Genomic DNA, 17,722 nt, shown 5'->3' with positions numbered 1-17,722 from the left:
ATTAATGGTAACAAGTTAGTATGAAGTGGAAAAGGAAGGTCAACAAAGATCAGGTAAATATATTACATTTAAGTACACGTGCTAAATGAACCACTGTGCTGTTTCTGGCTGCTGGTTTCTCACTTTTACTCTTCTGATTCTCTCCCCCATCCCACCGGGGGGAAGTGAGCGAGCGGCTGTGTGGTGCTTAGTTGCCGGCTGGGGTTAAACCATGACACCCACAAATCTGGGCATCTTTATTACTTATTTGACTGCTGCTGGTTGATTTAAAAAATAAGTTAGTAATTTGTAATATCAATAAACTGTATTCTAGACCTGCAGCTTCCACATGTGTGTTGTTGACTAATTAAAATCTAGTAACATATTTATAATTGCTCATCTTTTATCTTGCCATGAATATGTATTAGCTAAGATGCAACGGTGTTGCCCACATCTCTGTGTTGGACTCATAATGAAGGCATAAACTTGTCATAGGCTCCAGAGATGATGCACAGCAAGCAGATTTTATGCAACGTATTTTCTTAGCGCTTTGGAAACCTCATTAGGTGAGAAAAGCTGTTAGAAGACTGCAAGGAGAAAACTGTTAAGGCAAGGGAGAAAGCTGCTATGATAGCTGTGAGTGGCCCAATTCTCTAACAGACAAACTTAGAAAAAGAAATCATAACAAATAAGCAACTTTATGAGAATAAATATATAGCTGGCACTCAGGAGATCAAGCTACAGGCAATTAAACCTCTAGAGAGTTCAAATATTTTAAAAAGCAAGCAAACAAACAAGCAAAAAACCTCTGATGAATTATCAGTTCATAGGGGGCAGAGACATGCAGTAGCCTGAAGGCTCTAATTAATGCATGCTACTAATGATCACGACAGGTCATTAGACAGCTAAGCTTATATTAGATGCTGCCACACCTCTTTCTTCCTATATTGCACTAAATGTATTAAGAGCTGGAAGGAATATTAAAAGAGCATGAATGGTAGCTTAACATTGCATAAAGATTTTTTGGGGCAGAGGGAGTTCTTAAGTATTAGCTATGCTGATCTTAAAAAGTTACATGTCGTATTGGACAAACAACCTCAAGGGGAATTGATTTAAGCACATAAATAGTTTTCCCACTGCCTATGAGGTGGAAAAGAATACAGCGTAAGAAATAAAATGGAAATATAGATTTAATAATGGAATTTCACCATCTAAGTAAGAGCTGTTTCTTCTACTGGAAATACTTGTTGCAGAAAGAGAGAAAAAGAAAGGCTTAATAGATGTAACATATGTTGGCATTGCTTAAATTTCAGTAATTAAGCATTTTAACAACCTCATTCTGATAAACTTATTTACATTTTCTCTTGCTATAGGGATACAAATACCAACTTTTTCCCTAGTTTCAGAAAAGTCTCATAGCTGGCTATTTCTTCTTGGTGAGGATGATTACACGTTTGAAGTAATGAAGGAGCCATATTCAGCTTTTACTCTCATTGAATAGTACTTTATTCAATGAAATGTCCCATTGGTTGATGACAACGTTCATAAAACATGGCTTTATTTTGTGAGAGTTTGGATTACAGATGATAGTTCTGAGAAATATTAATTTTGTTGGCCAGAAACAGATATTGCTCTACAAAAAATTCACTGGAATAAGTTTCAGAGTTCATCTGGATAAGTAAAAACCAATTCAGATTCTCTCTTCCTTCCTCTAAACCCAGTACTTCAATAAAAATCTTTCATACCATACCTATTCTCAGTGCCATTTTAAAGTTAATCTGCTTGAGAAATATCTTCTTTGACCAAGTATGTTGGTCAAATAGTATCAATAATAATAACAAAATTTCCTGTCTATGTAAACAAGATTAAATCCTAAATCTTTCCATTTAGTCTTGCAGATTTTATATACATGAATATATAAAGATATCATACATTTAATATCATCGTCCTGCAAGTGACAAAACCTGAACTTATTAGAGAAATTGTAACTTTTCCAATAGGATCTGCTAATTTTAGAGATATTGAAACTGTTCTGTAATGGATGAATAAACAAAACAAGCAGTTTCACAGGGAAGCCTGCATTAAAAAATAATCTTGGTAAAAACAATGAAAAATTTTCTACACACTCTTAAAATTTTAGCATTACTTGTATGCAATGACCTTTATAATTCCTTTTTGAGCTACTTCTTATCACATGCCTAAGTGAAAAATGTTAATTCTGCCATAGCATCAGAACATTGACCTAATGATCACGCTTGTAAAGTATGCGAAAATATGTGTGTATGCACATATACACACACACACATATATTTCCAAGACAGATGCCTGGACTTTGCCTAAATTCAACTGTTCATAAGTACATTAATTTTATTTTAGCATTATTGAAAGTTTGTCTGCTTACCACTCGAGAATGGATTTCTTTGGCATAAAGAGGGAATAAGAATTCCGATTCCCCTTCCAGACGAAGGCCTTCTTTCGTAACACGCAGGTGTCCCATTCCAGTCTGAGAAGATGCAAGAATTATGCACATTTTATTATTGTTGCTATATTTATTTTTTGTTCTTTTTATAAACTGAAACTTTCCAGAGCTGCCTGCCTCCAGTCTATTGATAAAGATACCCATTCTAATGCATTCAAAATTTTGAGAATTCCTCATTTCTTCCAGGAGTATTTATCTTTAAGAAATTGTAACTTTCAAGAAAAAGTAATTATAGTTGGGATTTTTTTTTTTGAGGAAAAAATACAATATTACAGTTATTAACTTAAAAAGAAGTGCATTTGTACTGGCTGTGCTGAAATAGCCTTTGTACTTGCCTTCTAAAAATGTCATGAGCAATAAACTTTTACATGAGTACTCACATAAAACAAACCTTATGTTAAGGTCTCAAGGTTTATTCTATCAATAATGTATTTTACAAGGAATGTAATACTTCTAAACCTACTGAAGAGGCAAAGAGGGATTTTTATTTGCTTCCATTTTCAGTAATTACTTCTTTCTTTTTAATTCATTTTTCATTCCTCAGTTCATTTTTTTCCTCCTCTAATTGTAGGTCAAGACTCCATCTCTCACACGATCACCTTCCTTGCTCTCCATCACCTGCTTGTCAGGTTTTGTACCTTCCTCATTCTCTTTTAGTCATTCTCTCCCGATTTTAGCCCAGTTGTGCTTTCCAGCCCATATCTTATTTCATTCTTTTTACTTTCTTTCATCATTATCATGGAATTGATAATGTGAAAAATGAGTGAAGAATTACTTCAGTAAGTACATCTGAGGACTTGCAAGCTTCAGCTGCAAGGTATTTCACAGGTATTTAGCTAATTTGTAAAGGAGTCACCCCTCCCCCTACCATTAAAAGTGAGAGAGAACTTGGCAAAAAATTTGCAGCCTTACAGCTCGGCCACATGTGAAAATACTTCAAGTCAACTGCCTCAAACACAAGGAGTAGGTGGGAGGGCTAAATAAAAAACAATAAATCCAAAAAGTATTTCCACTCTGAATATTTTTCAAGTTGTTCTCCATGTAAGCAGAGAAGAGGAGATACGTGACAGGCCACTGATGATACATCAATAACCTGCTCATCTAATGAATCAAGTCAGCGGTTCACTCCACTAGAGAGTACAACTGCGATTCCTCCTCAGGAAGGATTTATTCCAGGAAAGAGGCTTTTAGAATAGCTATTTATGGAATCTGTTATTCAGGGTCAAATATTTTACTGCTTTGAAATATATAATGTACTGACTTTTCTCAGTGGAAGTAGATACACTTTGTAAATTCTAGACCATTGCAAAGCTTTTAAAAACTACCTAGTATATACATCTCATGAGGCAAAACTAAAATAATACCTATGATGAGCTCCCTATGGCTTTCATTATCACAATTCCTAGCCAGCACTGAGTAATTTAGAAATATGTTTTTCTAGTGAAGACTATGGACAGTTTTTTCTAACTTGTGACACAAAACAGAGATCACTTCAACACCATAAAAACACATAGGTTTTAAGACAAACAATTCTGAAAAATATGACATATGAGGATATTCTAATCCTCACAATACCACTAACAAATGGCTCTCATTTAATTAACTAAATTTAGGTTCTCATTATTTGCTCTGATCTCATGCCTTTTCCCATCATGTGAAAGTAGATTATATTAACCATCACGTTTAAGCACAGTTTGCACATTTTTCTGGAATATAAAGAACTAAATAAACAGTATATTATAGAGTAAGTATAAAAAATGACATTGACAAATCTGAAATTTAAGAAGGCAGAGGAAGAAGTAGCAATTAATTCTTGCTCTGAAGCAGATTGGAGAAAATTAACAAACTCCTAGGTAGCAACCTCTATCCTGCCTTTGGCTTTGCCAGGAAGAAATTCTTAGTAGAGACAAAAAAACCTATAATTGAGGTTGAAAAAGAAGATTATGCAATTTACTCAGCACACTCTTTCTAACAGATTCAGATTTTTCAGCAATGATTATTCTAAAAATGCTATATAGACAAAGGAATGTCTTTGACATCAATAATATGCCATGTGACAAAACTGAGCACTTTAACTTATCTATAAATTCTTATTTTTCAGTAAATCCAGCCATATTACTCAGGATTACTTTGTATAAGTATGTCCTCAAGTATGTCCTATTTTCTTCATCAAGTATTTCATTTAAGCATTGACACAAAGCTCACATTCTCACATATTTGAATAAGAGCCTCATTATCCGTTCTCATTGACCACTCGGGAAGTGCAAAAACATATGGAAATTTAGACTTGGGTTACCTGCATAAATGACTGTCTGTGATGACTAACAGATAAACTCTGTAACATGCATGAGAACAACAAAAATGTGGATTTCACATAATGATCCTCACTTCTATTACCTTTGTGACTGTAAACAATTATTATTTCCTTAGTACCATGGTATTTGAGCATCTCAAGATTGTAAAAGTATGAGTTATGCAGTACTGTGAGATGGGGAAATTCTATTATTCCCCTTTTACCATTGGCAAATTGAAGCTACATGGAACATAAATGAGAGGGATTTGGGATAAACAACCACCCTAATGCACTGAGATACAATGATAAATTCCATAAAAAGGAAGAGTATAATAGTTACACATAATGTTCTCTCAACAACCACTCTGCTTCTTACAGTACCATTTAGGAGAAGCCAATTATTATTTACTGAGTATTGTGACTTCCTCAGTGATGAACAACATTGATGCTTTCAGTTTCAAGGATTTGATTCTGTTCCTATTGAAATCATTGAATAAAAATATTTCTATTGATGTGAGGAAAGGGTCCAAATATCAGTTAGATGTGGACTTTGATGCAGTTATACAATAAGCTATTGATTAGGAAAAAAAAATTCATAGCAGATGTATGGCAAGTCTGGATTCTTATCCTGATGCTGGTGACTGTCACTGCTTGAGTGTGCTGGCCCTCAGCTGTAACACATTGTTGTGCATATAGCCCTGAGACTTATGTTTTCTAATTACTCAAAGCCCTCAGCGAGGCAGGGACTGAGCTGTAGAGAGGAGGATGAAATGGTATTTCTGTAGACACTAAGCAGATTTTGTTATTGCTGCAAGGAGCTGACTGGCATGGAAACTGCTGGCAGCTGCCAAACCCTTATGCACCAAAGATGCAATTTAGCGTTAGTGTCCACAAAGGTGTGACCAGTTTTCATTTCAAAACTGCTACGCATATTCTAATTGGAGTAACAGGATGTCTTCAACCGCAGTAGAAGCGTTTTTCATTTGAAAACGCTCCCAAGGAGGTAAGTGCTTGTAGAAACAGAGACAAGGCCTAAAAAAAATTCAAGCTCTGAGTGGGTTCAAGCCTCATAAAAGCTCAACAAAAGGCTCTTTGATTCAGAAATCATGGTCTAAAGGATATTTGACATCTGTTCAGTGAATTGCCTACATAGGGATACTCCAAACCACCTGAAATGAGTAGCCACCACTACTAGAATCCTAAGTAAGACTCATTGTGCTATGGAGCATCTGGATGGGAGGACCATCTTGGATGGGTTATCATTCTCTTAGACTCTAGACACAACAAATGTAATATATTTTTCCTCTGAAATAAGGGGAAGCAGTTCCATTCGCCACAAAGCCAGCAGAGAAGTGCAGTATGTCCACAAGGCATGGAAAAGCCCTTACGTTTCTTTCAGAGGACTGTAGAAGGACTGAGTCCTTCGTCGGGACCAAAAAGTTCCAAGAGCCATACTGATGGCTCCAGTGGTATGCCCACCTTCTTCTGGCTCTGAATATCTGTGTTGAGGAAAATGGAGAAACGACTAGATAAAGCAAGTCTGACAGCATTGGTATGGCTAGTGCTGAAGGCCTGACTTGTTAAAACAGGATGCAAGAACTTTCTTTCTTTCACCTGTCGTTATAGTGGGACCTGCTGCTCTGGCTCATGACCAAGATACATGGAAAGAGATGCACATTGCACATTGCTGTGGGACTACTAGGAGTGGAAACAAGCAGATGTAGCTCTAGGGCTCTTGCACTCACAGTGACTTGCTCTCAAGTAGCTGAGCCTCATGCTGTCTATGGCTTACGGAGTCAAAAGAGCATCAGATGATATATTTGGGATTTATCTCCCAAGCCAATATAATAATGTAAAGGTCTGCTGCTGTAGGCACGTGGCCCTTAGAAATGAGGATGAGGCATGAAGAACATTCATTCAGTTTATGGTGAGTATTTCTAGTCACCTAAATTCAATCAGTAACTGTAACTTGCATTTTCCTACCAACACAGAAACTGATACATATGGGGGCTCACTATACTGGGTCAACCACTCTTCATATCATATCATATCATATCATATCATATCATATCATATCATCACTGTTTCTGCACCTTCTCAGTATGAGACTCAATTGCAGTCCTCAGACTCCTCTAGACAACAGAAGTTAAACTTCTGATCTATGTATCAGCTAATAACTGCACAGGAAGATGTTTGTTTTCCTCTTTTGGGGAGAGATCAAATACTGGAAAGACAGGCATACCCATATGTTAGCATGGTTACAACAATAAAATCTCTAAGTTGATTCAAACATTAGCTTTAACACTCAATTCAATTCAAGTAGCTCCTGTCTCAGGAGTTAATAGCGTGTGTGATTTGTAAAGTCTTCTCCCTGAATATTCAAATTTTCCAAATATTAAAAGTCCATACATGCTGTATGTAGTTGTTGATTGGAACTGATAATGATATTAACTTCAGAGCAGACAGGATGCAGCATTTCCATTCAGGTAACACCTTTTCTTACTTATAGGATACTTACATCCTACTTCTAGGCCAGTCCAGGGAAAGACCTTGGCAAGTTCAGACCAAGACATCATTTGTTGTGCCCCAAAGCTAGTTCAATTAATGGCTTTATAGATCCAGCTTTCACTGCAGTACTTCTTGCAGCAATTACTATTTAGAGAACTTGCTTTGCAAACAAGAGCGTACTGTTTCATTGAGATAATAGGGCTGTGGGTAGAGATTGTTAAAGAGCAATCAGCAAAACAGGATTGGTAATGAATCTGATGAAACTCTCTGTTTGACTTACAATATCTATTTTGGAGCTAAGTACGTGCTTGGTATAATAACATCACTGATGCCTCATCTCATTTTCTGTTGCAAGGACTCTATTTCCTGGGCTCAGACAGAGAAGGTTATCCGACTCCTCTTCTTGGGTGACGGTGGAGTCTTTTCTGTCAAAGACATTGGTCAAATCAGAGCCCTTAGCAACAGCAAGCACTCCTGGTATAGAAGTTAGTCTCACCTGGCTTAGGGCTGGATACAGACTAAAACACCCTTTGCAGATATGGCTAGAAAGTGGGTAGGTAATATTCCATGATCTAGAAAAGCAGACGGCCACTTTGAACTCAACAGTTTTGTAAGGAAATGGCTACAAAAGATGCAAATTCATCATACCATTGACATTTGCTTAGTTTTGATAAGATTTCTTTCATAAAACAGGATTAATGTTTAAGATGCGTACTTTCAAGATATTTTCAGGTCCTCTTTGTCCTGATACAAAGAATAACAGACTTTCTTAAAGAAAGGTATTAATTACAACAGGTATTACTCGAGAGGAAAAAATAGCTTCTCAAAACAGATTCAGTTCCAGCTTCATTTCCTTGTTCAGCAAGGACCAAATTCTGTCTCTGGTTCTGTACTGCACAGACATTTCAAAGCTGGATAATACTCGGCTAATAAAAATGCCATTACATCTGGCATTACATTTCCTGTGACCAATTTACTCAACATTAGAAACATAGACTGCTACTCCCGCTGCTACATATATTTATTCAGGAATCGAGTTTTTATAAGTTGGCTAATTCATTTTATTATATTAACATTTGTAATTATGCAACTTAGCTAAAGAAATGGAATTAAACCTTTTCCTTTGATTTGTAAAGGTTGTCAAAAGGATTTTGTTCAGAACAACAGTGCATGATGTTTATTTCTTTAATTCCTCTGAGGAATCAGGGATATTTGCATGGTGTATATGATTACACAGACTATGTATTTATTCAACATTGTAAATCCTATCATTTGTACTAGGGGACATTTCATCTTACAGTCCCAGTGCTCTACGCCTTGTGTAAGCACACAGTGACAAGCATCTCCACCCTGACAGAAGTTGCTGTCTAAATAGTCAAGATGACAAAAATGTGAGACAAAAAAAGGACAAAGAGATGTTGCATCCCTCACAAAGCACTGTTGAAGATGTCTCCAGCTCTGTGTGAAAGGAATGAATTAAATATTTTATCTTGTCTTGCAGCTATCATGCAAATTTATTTTAAAATATTATCATATTAAATAGCAACCACTGCAGTATATTGCAATTAAAAACAGATCATCTCCAATAACAACCCAACCCCATTTTGAATTACCCAGCCTTCCTCTCATCTTAGTAATACTGATCAAATAAAGTTTAAGAGCAGAGTTTTGGTTACCTTTGCTAAATGCCATCACGACTACTTTTTTATTCATGGTACAAAAATTTATAGTGACCACAGAGATTTTACACATAAAAATATAATCACCTACTATGATGCTTCTCTAATGACATTATTGGTAAGTGCATTTTTGTAACTCTTATTGAGCAAAATGGAAAACAACTCTTTTCAATTTTCCCTATAGTGCATCACAGCAAGCCCTACTCTAGCACTGACAATAATATCAACTTAAAAATAATGGCATAAATATATGCTATGCATCAACAAAATGGTAGCTTAACATGTATTTGTATAAATTAATTATATGATATACCTAAAAAATAACAGCAATGACAAAGAAATGAAATATAAAGTTGGAAAGGGCGAGAGCTTTTTGCATTTCCTGTTGGATTACATTTAGAATTTTTGGACAATTTCCAATCCACGCCCTACTCCATAGCTAGGACCTGATTATACATTTTCAATTTATTTATTTGGTTAAAGATGAAACATGAAAATTTTGAAAAACAAAACAAAACTGTTTTGTGCTCATGAAATAAATTTTTCAACATAAAAAGTAAGGAGAAAGTTTTAGGGCAACTCATGTATTTCCCAGCACAGGTAATGAGGAGTTTTTAATTCAATTACATTTTCATTCTATATTATTTAATTATTATTACATTTCATTCAATTACATTTTCCCCACAATGTTATGATTACAGAAATGTATATTTGGAAAAGTTTAGTAAGCAGTCAGTACAGCTATATATAAGGCAATTTAAGTATGGAGAAACATGATTTCTCATAATCATTTTGTCTGAGCAGACATGAAGGCACAGACAAGGCTTTTAACTGGAAGACATCTTAAAAGCCAAAAAAGAAATACTTTAAAATATATGAGACCATTTTAAGATGTACACAGAATATATCTGGGGATGTCACCTGGACGCTCACTAAAAAGGAAGTAGGACAACTATTAGAACAAAAAATGAATAGACAAAACAGGTGATGGAGGTTTTGGGTCATTAAGGAAGTAAAACTGTGAAGATCTGATACAGAACTGTGGAAGGCCTTTGAGGAACCAAGAATACAAGGACTTTACATTTACTTCTGTGGACAGGGCAGGTAGGTTTCTTAAACTGAAGGACTAACAATGGGAAAACTTATGCTAGATAAAAAGGAACAGAAGAAATTGTAGGAGTGGTCATGTGCTTCTAGAATTTACAGGCTTGAGGATTTGTAAAAACAGTAGTAAGGCTACCAGTAAGATCTTTATTACATATCTTAAAGTCTTCAAAGACCTGCAAAGAATCGCAGAAACTATTGGATTTCTTGTTAGTTCACACGAAGGGAAACAAAATTGGTGTACAGCTTAGCCATAGGCTATTGTATGATTCTTCTGAAGAATGATAAACCCAATTCTGACTCTTGTGTTCTATATACTGGTCCTCTACGAAAAACCTGTATAGAAACAGTTTCTATGTGGGGTAAGAGAGAGAATCAATAAAACAGCAGAACTCCAAAGGTATAATTCAATCTTAATACTCCTGTGTTCCCATAATCTGGCATCCAGATCCTGTAATCTGGCATCCAGATCTCTACATTTTAGGTGCATGTATCTGTTTAATGGGAAACTGCTTGTTACGCAGTATTTATTGTACCTTCCTAGTCTTGTCGTGCTCACAGGTCCCAACCTGGATGGAGGCTTTGTTGTGCTAGACATTGCAGAAACACACAGAAGGTATTTATTAGCTGCAAGTACTAACACGACAGACAATACATGAACTGGAACATGACATACAAATGATTTAAACAAACGTATGTCTTAGGGAGCCATCATTTGAGAACAGGGGTTGCTTTTCTGTCTCACTGACTTCTACTGGAGCTTGGCAGGTTTAGGTCATTTTAGTGTCAGTCTCAAAACTGACATGTCATAAGAGTCCCACATGGAAAAACAGCAGTTCAGGAACTCTGCACAGTGAATGTTTCTGATCAGATGGCTGGATTTCATACATGAATGCATATGCAATTATTTGTATATGGAGCACAGAAATAGGAATTAAATGCAAGTTGTTCAATTTCTCAATCTCATGGTTATTTCAGTAGGCTGGGCTTGACTCTGGGTACTAAATTGCAGAGTAGGTGCATGCCACAGTGTGTCCCCCATCACCCATGTCAGCACCCCTTTGGGAAAGTGGATTTTGAGCAGGAGAGAGCCTGCAGGCATCACTCCTGTAAGCACTTGGGCACCTGAGATCAAGGTGGGAGCTCAGATGCAGGCAAGGCACAATAAGGGTGTGCACTTAGATCGAGGCACTGGGGAGTCCCTGGGTCCCACATTTTGGAAATGTTATTTGTTGTCATCAGTGTCCTCATCCTCAACCATTCTGTGTCAACTTACATTATTCTAAGAAATGTTACAGTAAATTTTCACTGAGTATGTGATTCTCTGTAATAGTATTGTTGAGTAAATGATGATCTAAAGATACATAAAAAGCCTTTAGGGAGATTTAACCTCTTCTATGAAGTCAGCTGATAGCACTAGAAAAAATAGACTAAGTTTCATGGACAGAGACCTTTTTCAGGTCACACTTGAGCTACACAAATTGTAAATTTCACCAGCTCTATCATTCATCATTCCTATTTCCTACATTAGAACAGCTCTGCTTGCTCCTGGGAGCAAAAATACATGCCAAAACCCCAAGTAAATGTGCAGTTGAACTTCACTGATTGTGTCTGGGCTCAGAAAAGAAGGTGGTACATCAGACCATGAGATCAGAACATCTGGTTTTCCTTTGGCAGAGAGTTTGCCAAGAGCAGCTTCATTTAAGTTTCCCCATATAAGTTAAAACTAGCAAAGCAGAATCAGGAGCTGCAGTCAAGCCCTTATGAGCTCATCTGTCCACAGTTCTTAAACTTGCATGTACACTTATAATCTCACTGTACTTAGATTTTTTAAAACTCTTTATCAATATTATAAATTATTCCAACAGTAAACTTAGATTTTTTTCATTTAAACAACTGTTCTTCCACATTCTTTTACATACACATGATTTGATTCACAATATAATTCAGATTAATCAAATGCTTTAAGAAAATACATTTTATATATATATGTAAGTATATATCACACTACTGAGAAGTCTTACTTTCTTTGATAACAGCTTTTCTGCAGTAAGTATCTCAATATCTTTCTTTTCAACTATTACTCTTTGCATAAAATATTTAAATATTCACCGTCTGACAGAGACAATGGGAATGACTGTGGCCTGGTTGGAGGCAAATTATATTGAACTTAATGGAAAAATAGCAAAATACAGCTGTTCAGGATTATTCAGAGTAGAAACCATGCAATATTGGTGTTCTGACATGAAAATATTTTGGTGAAAATTAGGATGAGAATTTGTGAATAATTAAATAAATATTTTATTTCATTTAGGTATTAAAAAAATGTAACATTCTCAAAATGGCAACTAATTCCAGGGAGCATACACTGTTAATCATAAAACGCATGGAAAGGCTGTACAAGTTCATTAGCGTATGTCTTTGCAGTGAAGGAGAACTCTTGCTGTGAATGAGTGTTCTTTACCGTACATTTTTATTGCTGTCTAGTCTGGTTTTAAATGTTCCAAATGATTGGGCATTTCCAATTTAATAAGGCATGCTATTACACAGTCTAGTAAGTCTCACTGTCAGAAAGTGTTACTTCATTTTCAGTTAAAATTTTGCTTTCCTAATTCATCACATTCCTAGTTTTGTATTTTTCATATTTCCTTAAGTAATTCCCTCCATCTTCAGTGCCTGAATTTGTCAAGTGCTTAAATAGTTCTTCACACAAGTATTTGATTATATAATCAGTTAATTTCTTTCAAAATACATATAACTTTTATAGATCTAGATCAGTATCATTATCAGCCAATTAATGTGTATATATAGTAAGATTATATATAATTAGCTTTTCAACATTTTCTTATACAATTAAATATAAATAAATTGATATTGCCTTATAGAAAACTTTGAAAAATATTTAAAAATAATTTTAATACTTTGTCTGTATTCATTATTAATCGCCCATGAGAACCCAAGAAAATTAGCAGAGTGGTATGTCTGTGATAAAAGTTTCATGACTATCTGTCCTTATCAACATGAAATACAGCACAATTGCCTTGACCTTTCTTGTTCCAGGAGACCGAGATAGCTGTGGCACCCATTAAACCCCATGGAAACATGGGTTTCTCCATCAGAGGCTAAAAAAAGTTAGGAATAATCTTTGGTGCACAACTGTTCCTGGTGTTACAATAATGTAGCCTAACTTAGACGATATCATAACTGAATTAATGTGGGGTTTCTGAACAAGATTTGCTAGTGCATCAGAAATGGTCATCATCTGATCAGGTGCATTTTTCACACCTGAGTTTTAGAGTACTAGCATGACAATCTATGAAATTCAACAGTGACCTAAAAATTTTGGTCCAAGTCTTCACCGAGTACAGTGTCGACACAATGGATCAGTATAATAGGTGAAGTTCTGAGGACATGAGTACTCATTCTCTATGTGATAGCAGGGTAGGACAGCTAAAGATTGTTATATTCAGGAGAAAATGTGAAATCAGTCTCATGAACTTAGTTTTCTCTAAGGAATATAAAGATAATGGAAAAGTAAAAATGCAAAAAGAAAAAAAACCCTCAGAAATCACTGAGGCAGCAAAGCAAGCAAAAGATTATAGTTGTGAAATCATATCAGTTATGTAACAAACTTAGAAGCCAAATACCTCTTGTTAATCCCTCCTACTGAGCAGCTAATCTCTATAAAGCTTTCAGATGCTCAGTGTTGTATAAAACATTGTTATACAGATTAGCTCAACACTGTCCAACTTTTCCAAATTGTTTGCCAGTCATGTAGCCTTCTTGAGTCACGTCAATATGGAATTTATACATTGGGCAATTAGTATGGGAGATACTTACATAATTTAAGAATCAAATTCTAAAATATAGATCCTCAAAAGTCCTGCTCACTTGTCCAACAGATCTAGGCATACTAATATGTTTGCAGTTAAATTATCTGATCACCATTGGACATGAACACAATCAAAATCTCATAAGTGACCATCTTACGAATAAAGTCTACAAGGGTAAAGAGGGGCCATGTGAAGAGGTACTGATGTTCTTTTACTTAAGAACAAGTGGTTGCAGGACTCAAGTGGGTTGTTGCACTCCCAGATTAAAATTCCTCCTTTCCCTGGGAAAATCTGATCTCATATCTTGTCCCAGAGATCCATGCTCTAACCAACAGATTATAGTACATTCGATGTTGGGAATCTTTTACTCTCTCTTTTTCTAGTTTGTTCTACTTCATATAAATACATTAAGTATTAATTGGCGCAGAAGCTACAACTGAAGCTTCTGTCTCCAAGGTGAGTGCCAAATTCATCTGACAGCTAAAGCATGTGTTATCTCCAGCCCAATAAAAAAATCAGTTTTTCCATATAAATCAAAACGGTTTCAATTAGAAAGACTGAGAAATGACCAATTCTATAGTCTATACCACAATAAGGATTTCAAAAAGAACAAAGAGAGTAAGAAGTATTCTTGCATTCAATATATTCAGCGTTTTTCTAATTAAATATTTTAGGATCTGATAGTGTCTAGAAGGATGAATTTTCATCTCATATGATAGCGTCTAGTCTAGTATAACTGATGGCCTTGAAATTAAAATGTTATAAACTAAGAGTCAGTGGACCGTTTTAAAATTACACAGTCATTTTAATCAATTAAGACAACATGGTAAAAGAAGAATATATTTTTTCCTGTGAAACATTTATCTTCTCTCTGTCAGAAGCATAAGAAAGATGAATAATGAGTTTTTCAGAGGAAATCACTAGCATAATATTATTTATAGAAAGAAAGATACTCTGTTTTGGCAAATCAGATGGCCAACCACAAGACAAAACTTAAAACCAAAAATGATACTAAAGTTTGTCAATACCTCTCTTCTGTTGAGAGGCTCAAAACTGGAGGCTGTATTATATGCGTGTCTAATGAGTGCTGTGAGATAATCACTTCCCGTGGTCCCTGCCTCTGCCCCTGTTCACACAGCCCAGGAAGCTCTTGGCCTTCACTGCTGCCAGGGTCACTGCTGGCTCATGCTCAGCTTGCTGCCCACCAACCCCCAGGGCCTTCTCCACAGAGCTGCCCCCAGCCAGGCAGAATCAGCCTGTGCTGGTGCCATGGGCTCTCCCTTTCCAGGAGCAGGACTTTGCATTTGTCCTTCTTGAATTTCATGAGGTTGGACCATACCTCCAGCCTGTCTAGGCACCTCTGAATGTCAGCCTGAGCCTTGAAAGTATTGGATGGTACCCCGAAACTGGTATAATCTGCAAACTTAGTGAGCAAGCATTCTGCCACCTCTTCTAAGTCATTGATAAAGTTGTTAAAAAGGACCAGTCCCAGGATAGACCCCTGCAACACTTATTACTGGCCTCCATGTAGAGTACAACACATTAGTAACTACCTTCCAAGCCTGACCATCCAGCCAGTTTATTTTTTTTAATTATCTCTTTGTCCACCCATGATAGCTGTAATGTCCTAACTAGGGTACAAGAATATTGTGGGAGAGTGTCAAAAACCTGGCTGAAGTCAAGGTAAATGACATCTTGTGCCCTCCCATTGTCTATAATTCCAGACATTTTATCATAGAAGGTAATCACATTGGTCAGGCATCATTCACCCTTGGTAAATCCATGGTGACTGTTCCCCTTTACCATATTCTGCTTCATGGGACTTGAAATGTCTTCCAAGAAGACTTGCTCCATCATTTTCCCAGGGACTGAAGTGAGGCTGAGCAGCCCATAATTCACCAGGCTGTCCCTTTGGCCTCTTTTTTGAAGACAAGTGCAACACTTGCATTGCCCCAGTCATTGAGGATCTCCTCAGCCTCCATAAGCTTTCAAACATGGCAGAGGGTGACTTTGCAAGAGAATCAGACAGTTCTCTTTGCACCTATGGATGCAGCCCATCTTGTTGCCCTTTGTCCCTTGTAAGCCTTAACTAAAGCTGAGCTTTGGCTTTCCTGACACAGGAACCCTGACACATTTCCTGGCCCAGACAATGTTTCGAAATTTCTTCTTTGTAGCCTGTCCTTGCTTCCAACTCTTCTACACCGCTTTTTGCATTGGAGCTCTGTCACAAGTAACCTGTCTAGCTAAGCCCAGCTACTTATCTTCCTGATATCAGGATAGATCATTCCTGCATTTGGAGGATACTGTCCTTAAACACCAGCAAGCTTTCCTGAGTAACTTTACCCTTCAGATCTGACTGCCATGGGATCCCATGAGTAGCAGATCCAGCTGTGTGCCACCCTTAGTTGTCCTATCCAGAAGTTATCCCTGACACCCTCTAGAAATCTTCCCTGCCTCCATCCTGCTATGTTTGTCCTTTCAGCAGATGTCAGGGACATCAAAGTTCCCCTCTTTCAGACCTATCAGACCCTTCAGAGTTGTTCACAGGACTTCTGACATCCTTGCCCTCTTGCAGCCCTAAATCTCTTAAGATTCTTAGTTTCTAAACTCTTAGGACTAGCAGTCCCCTTTAGTTCTCAGAAAGCCTCAATATGTTAAAAACAAAATCTGGAATTTCCATTTCATGTAAAATCTTGATATGTTATGTCCAGGGGAAAAAACCCAACCTCCAGTTTTTTCAAACTTTCTAATTTTCCTGCAAAACTAATTCTACTTTTAAAATTACTCTATTTCACCTTATTCACCAAATTCAAGACATAATTATTTGATTCTGTCTTCTCTAAAACAGCTGAATGGAATGAATCCACAGCTTTCTTCTCTCACCCCCCCAAAAAACTTGAGACCCTGTCCCCCCGAACTCCAGGAGAGAAAAAGAAAAAAAGAATGAGACATATCTGATACTTGTGAATCTATCTGCACAACTTGGTGATGCTCATATGTTATGTAATTGGGGCAGTATGAGAAAAGGAATATATTCTCTGTTCGGGTTGTTCCCTTTTAGTCTAGATTTTATGAAATGAAATGAAATGAAATTCTGTTCAATTTAGTCATGTTCATTTAATGGTGAAGGCCTCTCAAACAATGGAGTTTAGAAAAGTCTCTGTCTTTCATGATCCTTCCAAATTTCTACAAGGAGATTAAAATCTGTTCATCTTGCAGCATATCTATGTCTGGTTCACTGTCTCCTTTACCAGCTTAGCTTGTTTGCTAGTATTTATCACACTGTCTATTTTTTTGGGTTGAGACAGGAGATGTGTGCATGGATTAATTCTATGCCAGAGCTTGTTGAAGCTCTGTTCATAATTTCATTATTATTTTAATCTGGATCTATGAATAGACATAGCATGTGATTTTTGTACACTGCAAGTTATTACTTAATGAAAGATTTAAGGATGCTTTACAGAAAAAGAAAATGATTTTTATCTTATACAAGAAACTTTGATGTCTAAATAAGAATTTTGTCAACTTTGAGTGGGCTCATGAAAGAGCTGTGCTATAGAACTATGCCAATCAACCACTAAAGCACCAACGCCCCTATGCACTATACTTCAAAACTGTTTTCCTAATAAAACTACATACCACAATCATGTTATGTTTAAGGTTTTCTTTGAGCATAAACTCTTCAGAACTGTACTATAAAAATACCTTTTAAAATGTTTATAATGTTTTTTTCTAAATATGTTTATGAACCTTAGTAAGAATAGAACTTGTTTTTTGTATTATTTTACAGAGAAACAGTTGTTAATATTTTATTAGCTATTAATATTCTAATATTGTTAACAAGGAT

At 36.3% G+C, this 17,722-nt stretch overlaps 2 protein-coding genes across 2 annotated transcripts in view; one reads left to right on the top strand and one right to left on the bottom strand.

Moving 5' to 3' along the window:
* Positions 1 to 17,722, top strand: part of MIPEP (mitochondrial intermediate peptidase) — a 659,177-nt gene that overhangs the window by 340,939 nt on the left and 300,516 nt on the right. The window lies entirely within an intron of this gene.
* The window catches only part of SGCG (sarcoglycan gamma), a 151,309-nt gene that overhangs the window by 51,978 nt on the left and 81,609 nt on the right, over positions 1 to 17,722 (bottom strand). Inside the window, exon 4 of the mRNA XM_050911847.1 lies at positions 2,381 to 2,482. Coding sequence (XP_050767804.1) covers positions 2,381 to 2,482 — 102 coding nt within the window. The remainder of the gene's footprint in view (positions 1 to 2,380; positions 2,483 to 17,722) is intronic.

This window comes from Gymnogyps californianus, chromosome 1, assembly GCF_018139145.2.
Source record: "Gymnogyps californianus isolate 813 chromosome 1, ASM1813914v2, whole genome shotgun sequence".
Classification (NCBI taxonomy): domain Eukaryota; kingdom Metazoa; phylum Chordata; class Aves; order Accipitriformes; family Cathartidae; genus Gymnogyps; species Gymnogyps californianus.
Note: the sequence above shows the minus strand (reverse complement) of the source record. Positions and strands in the feature narration are given on the sequence as shown.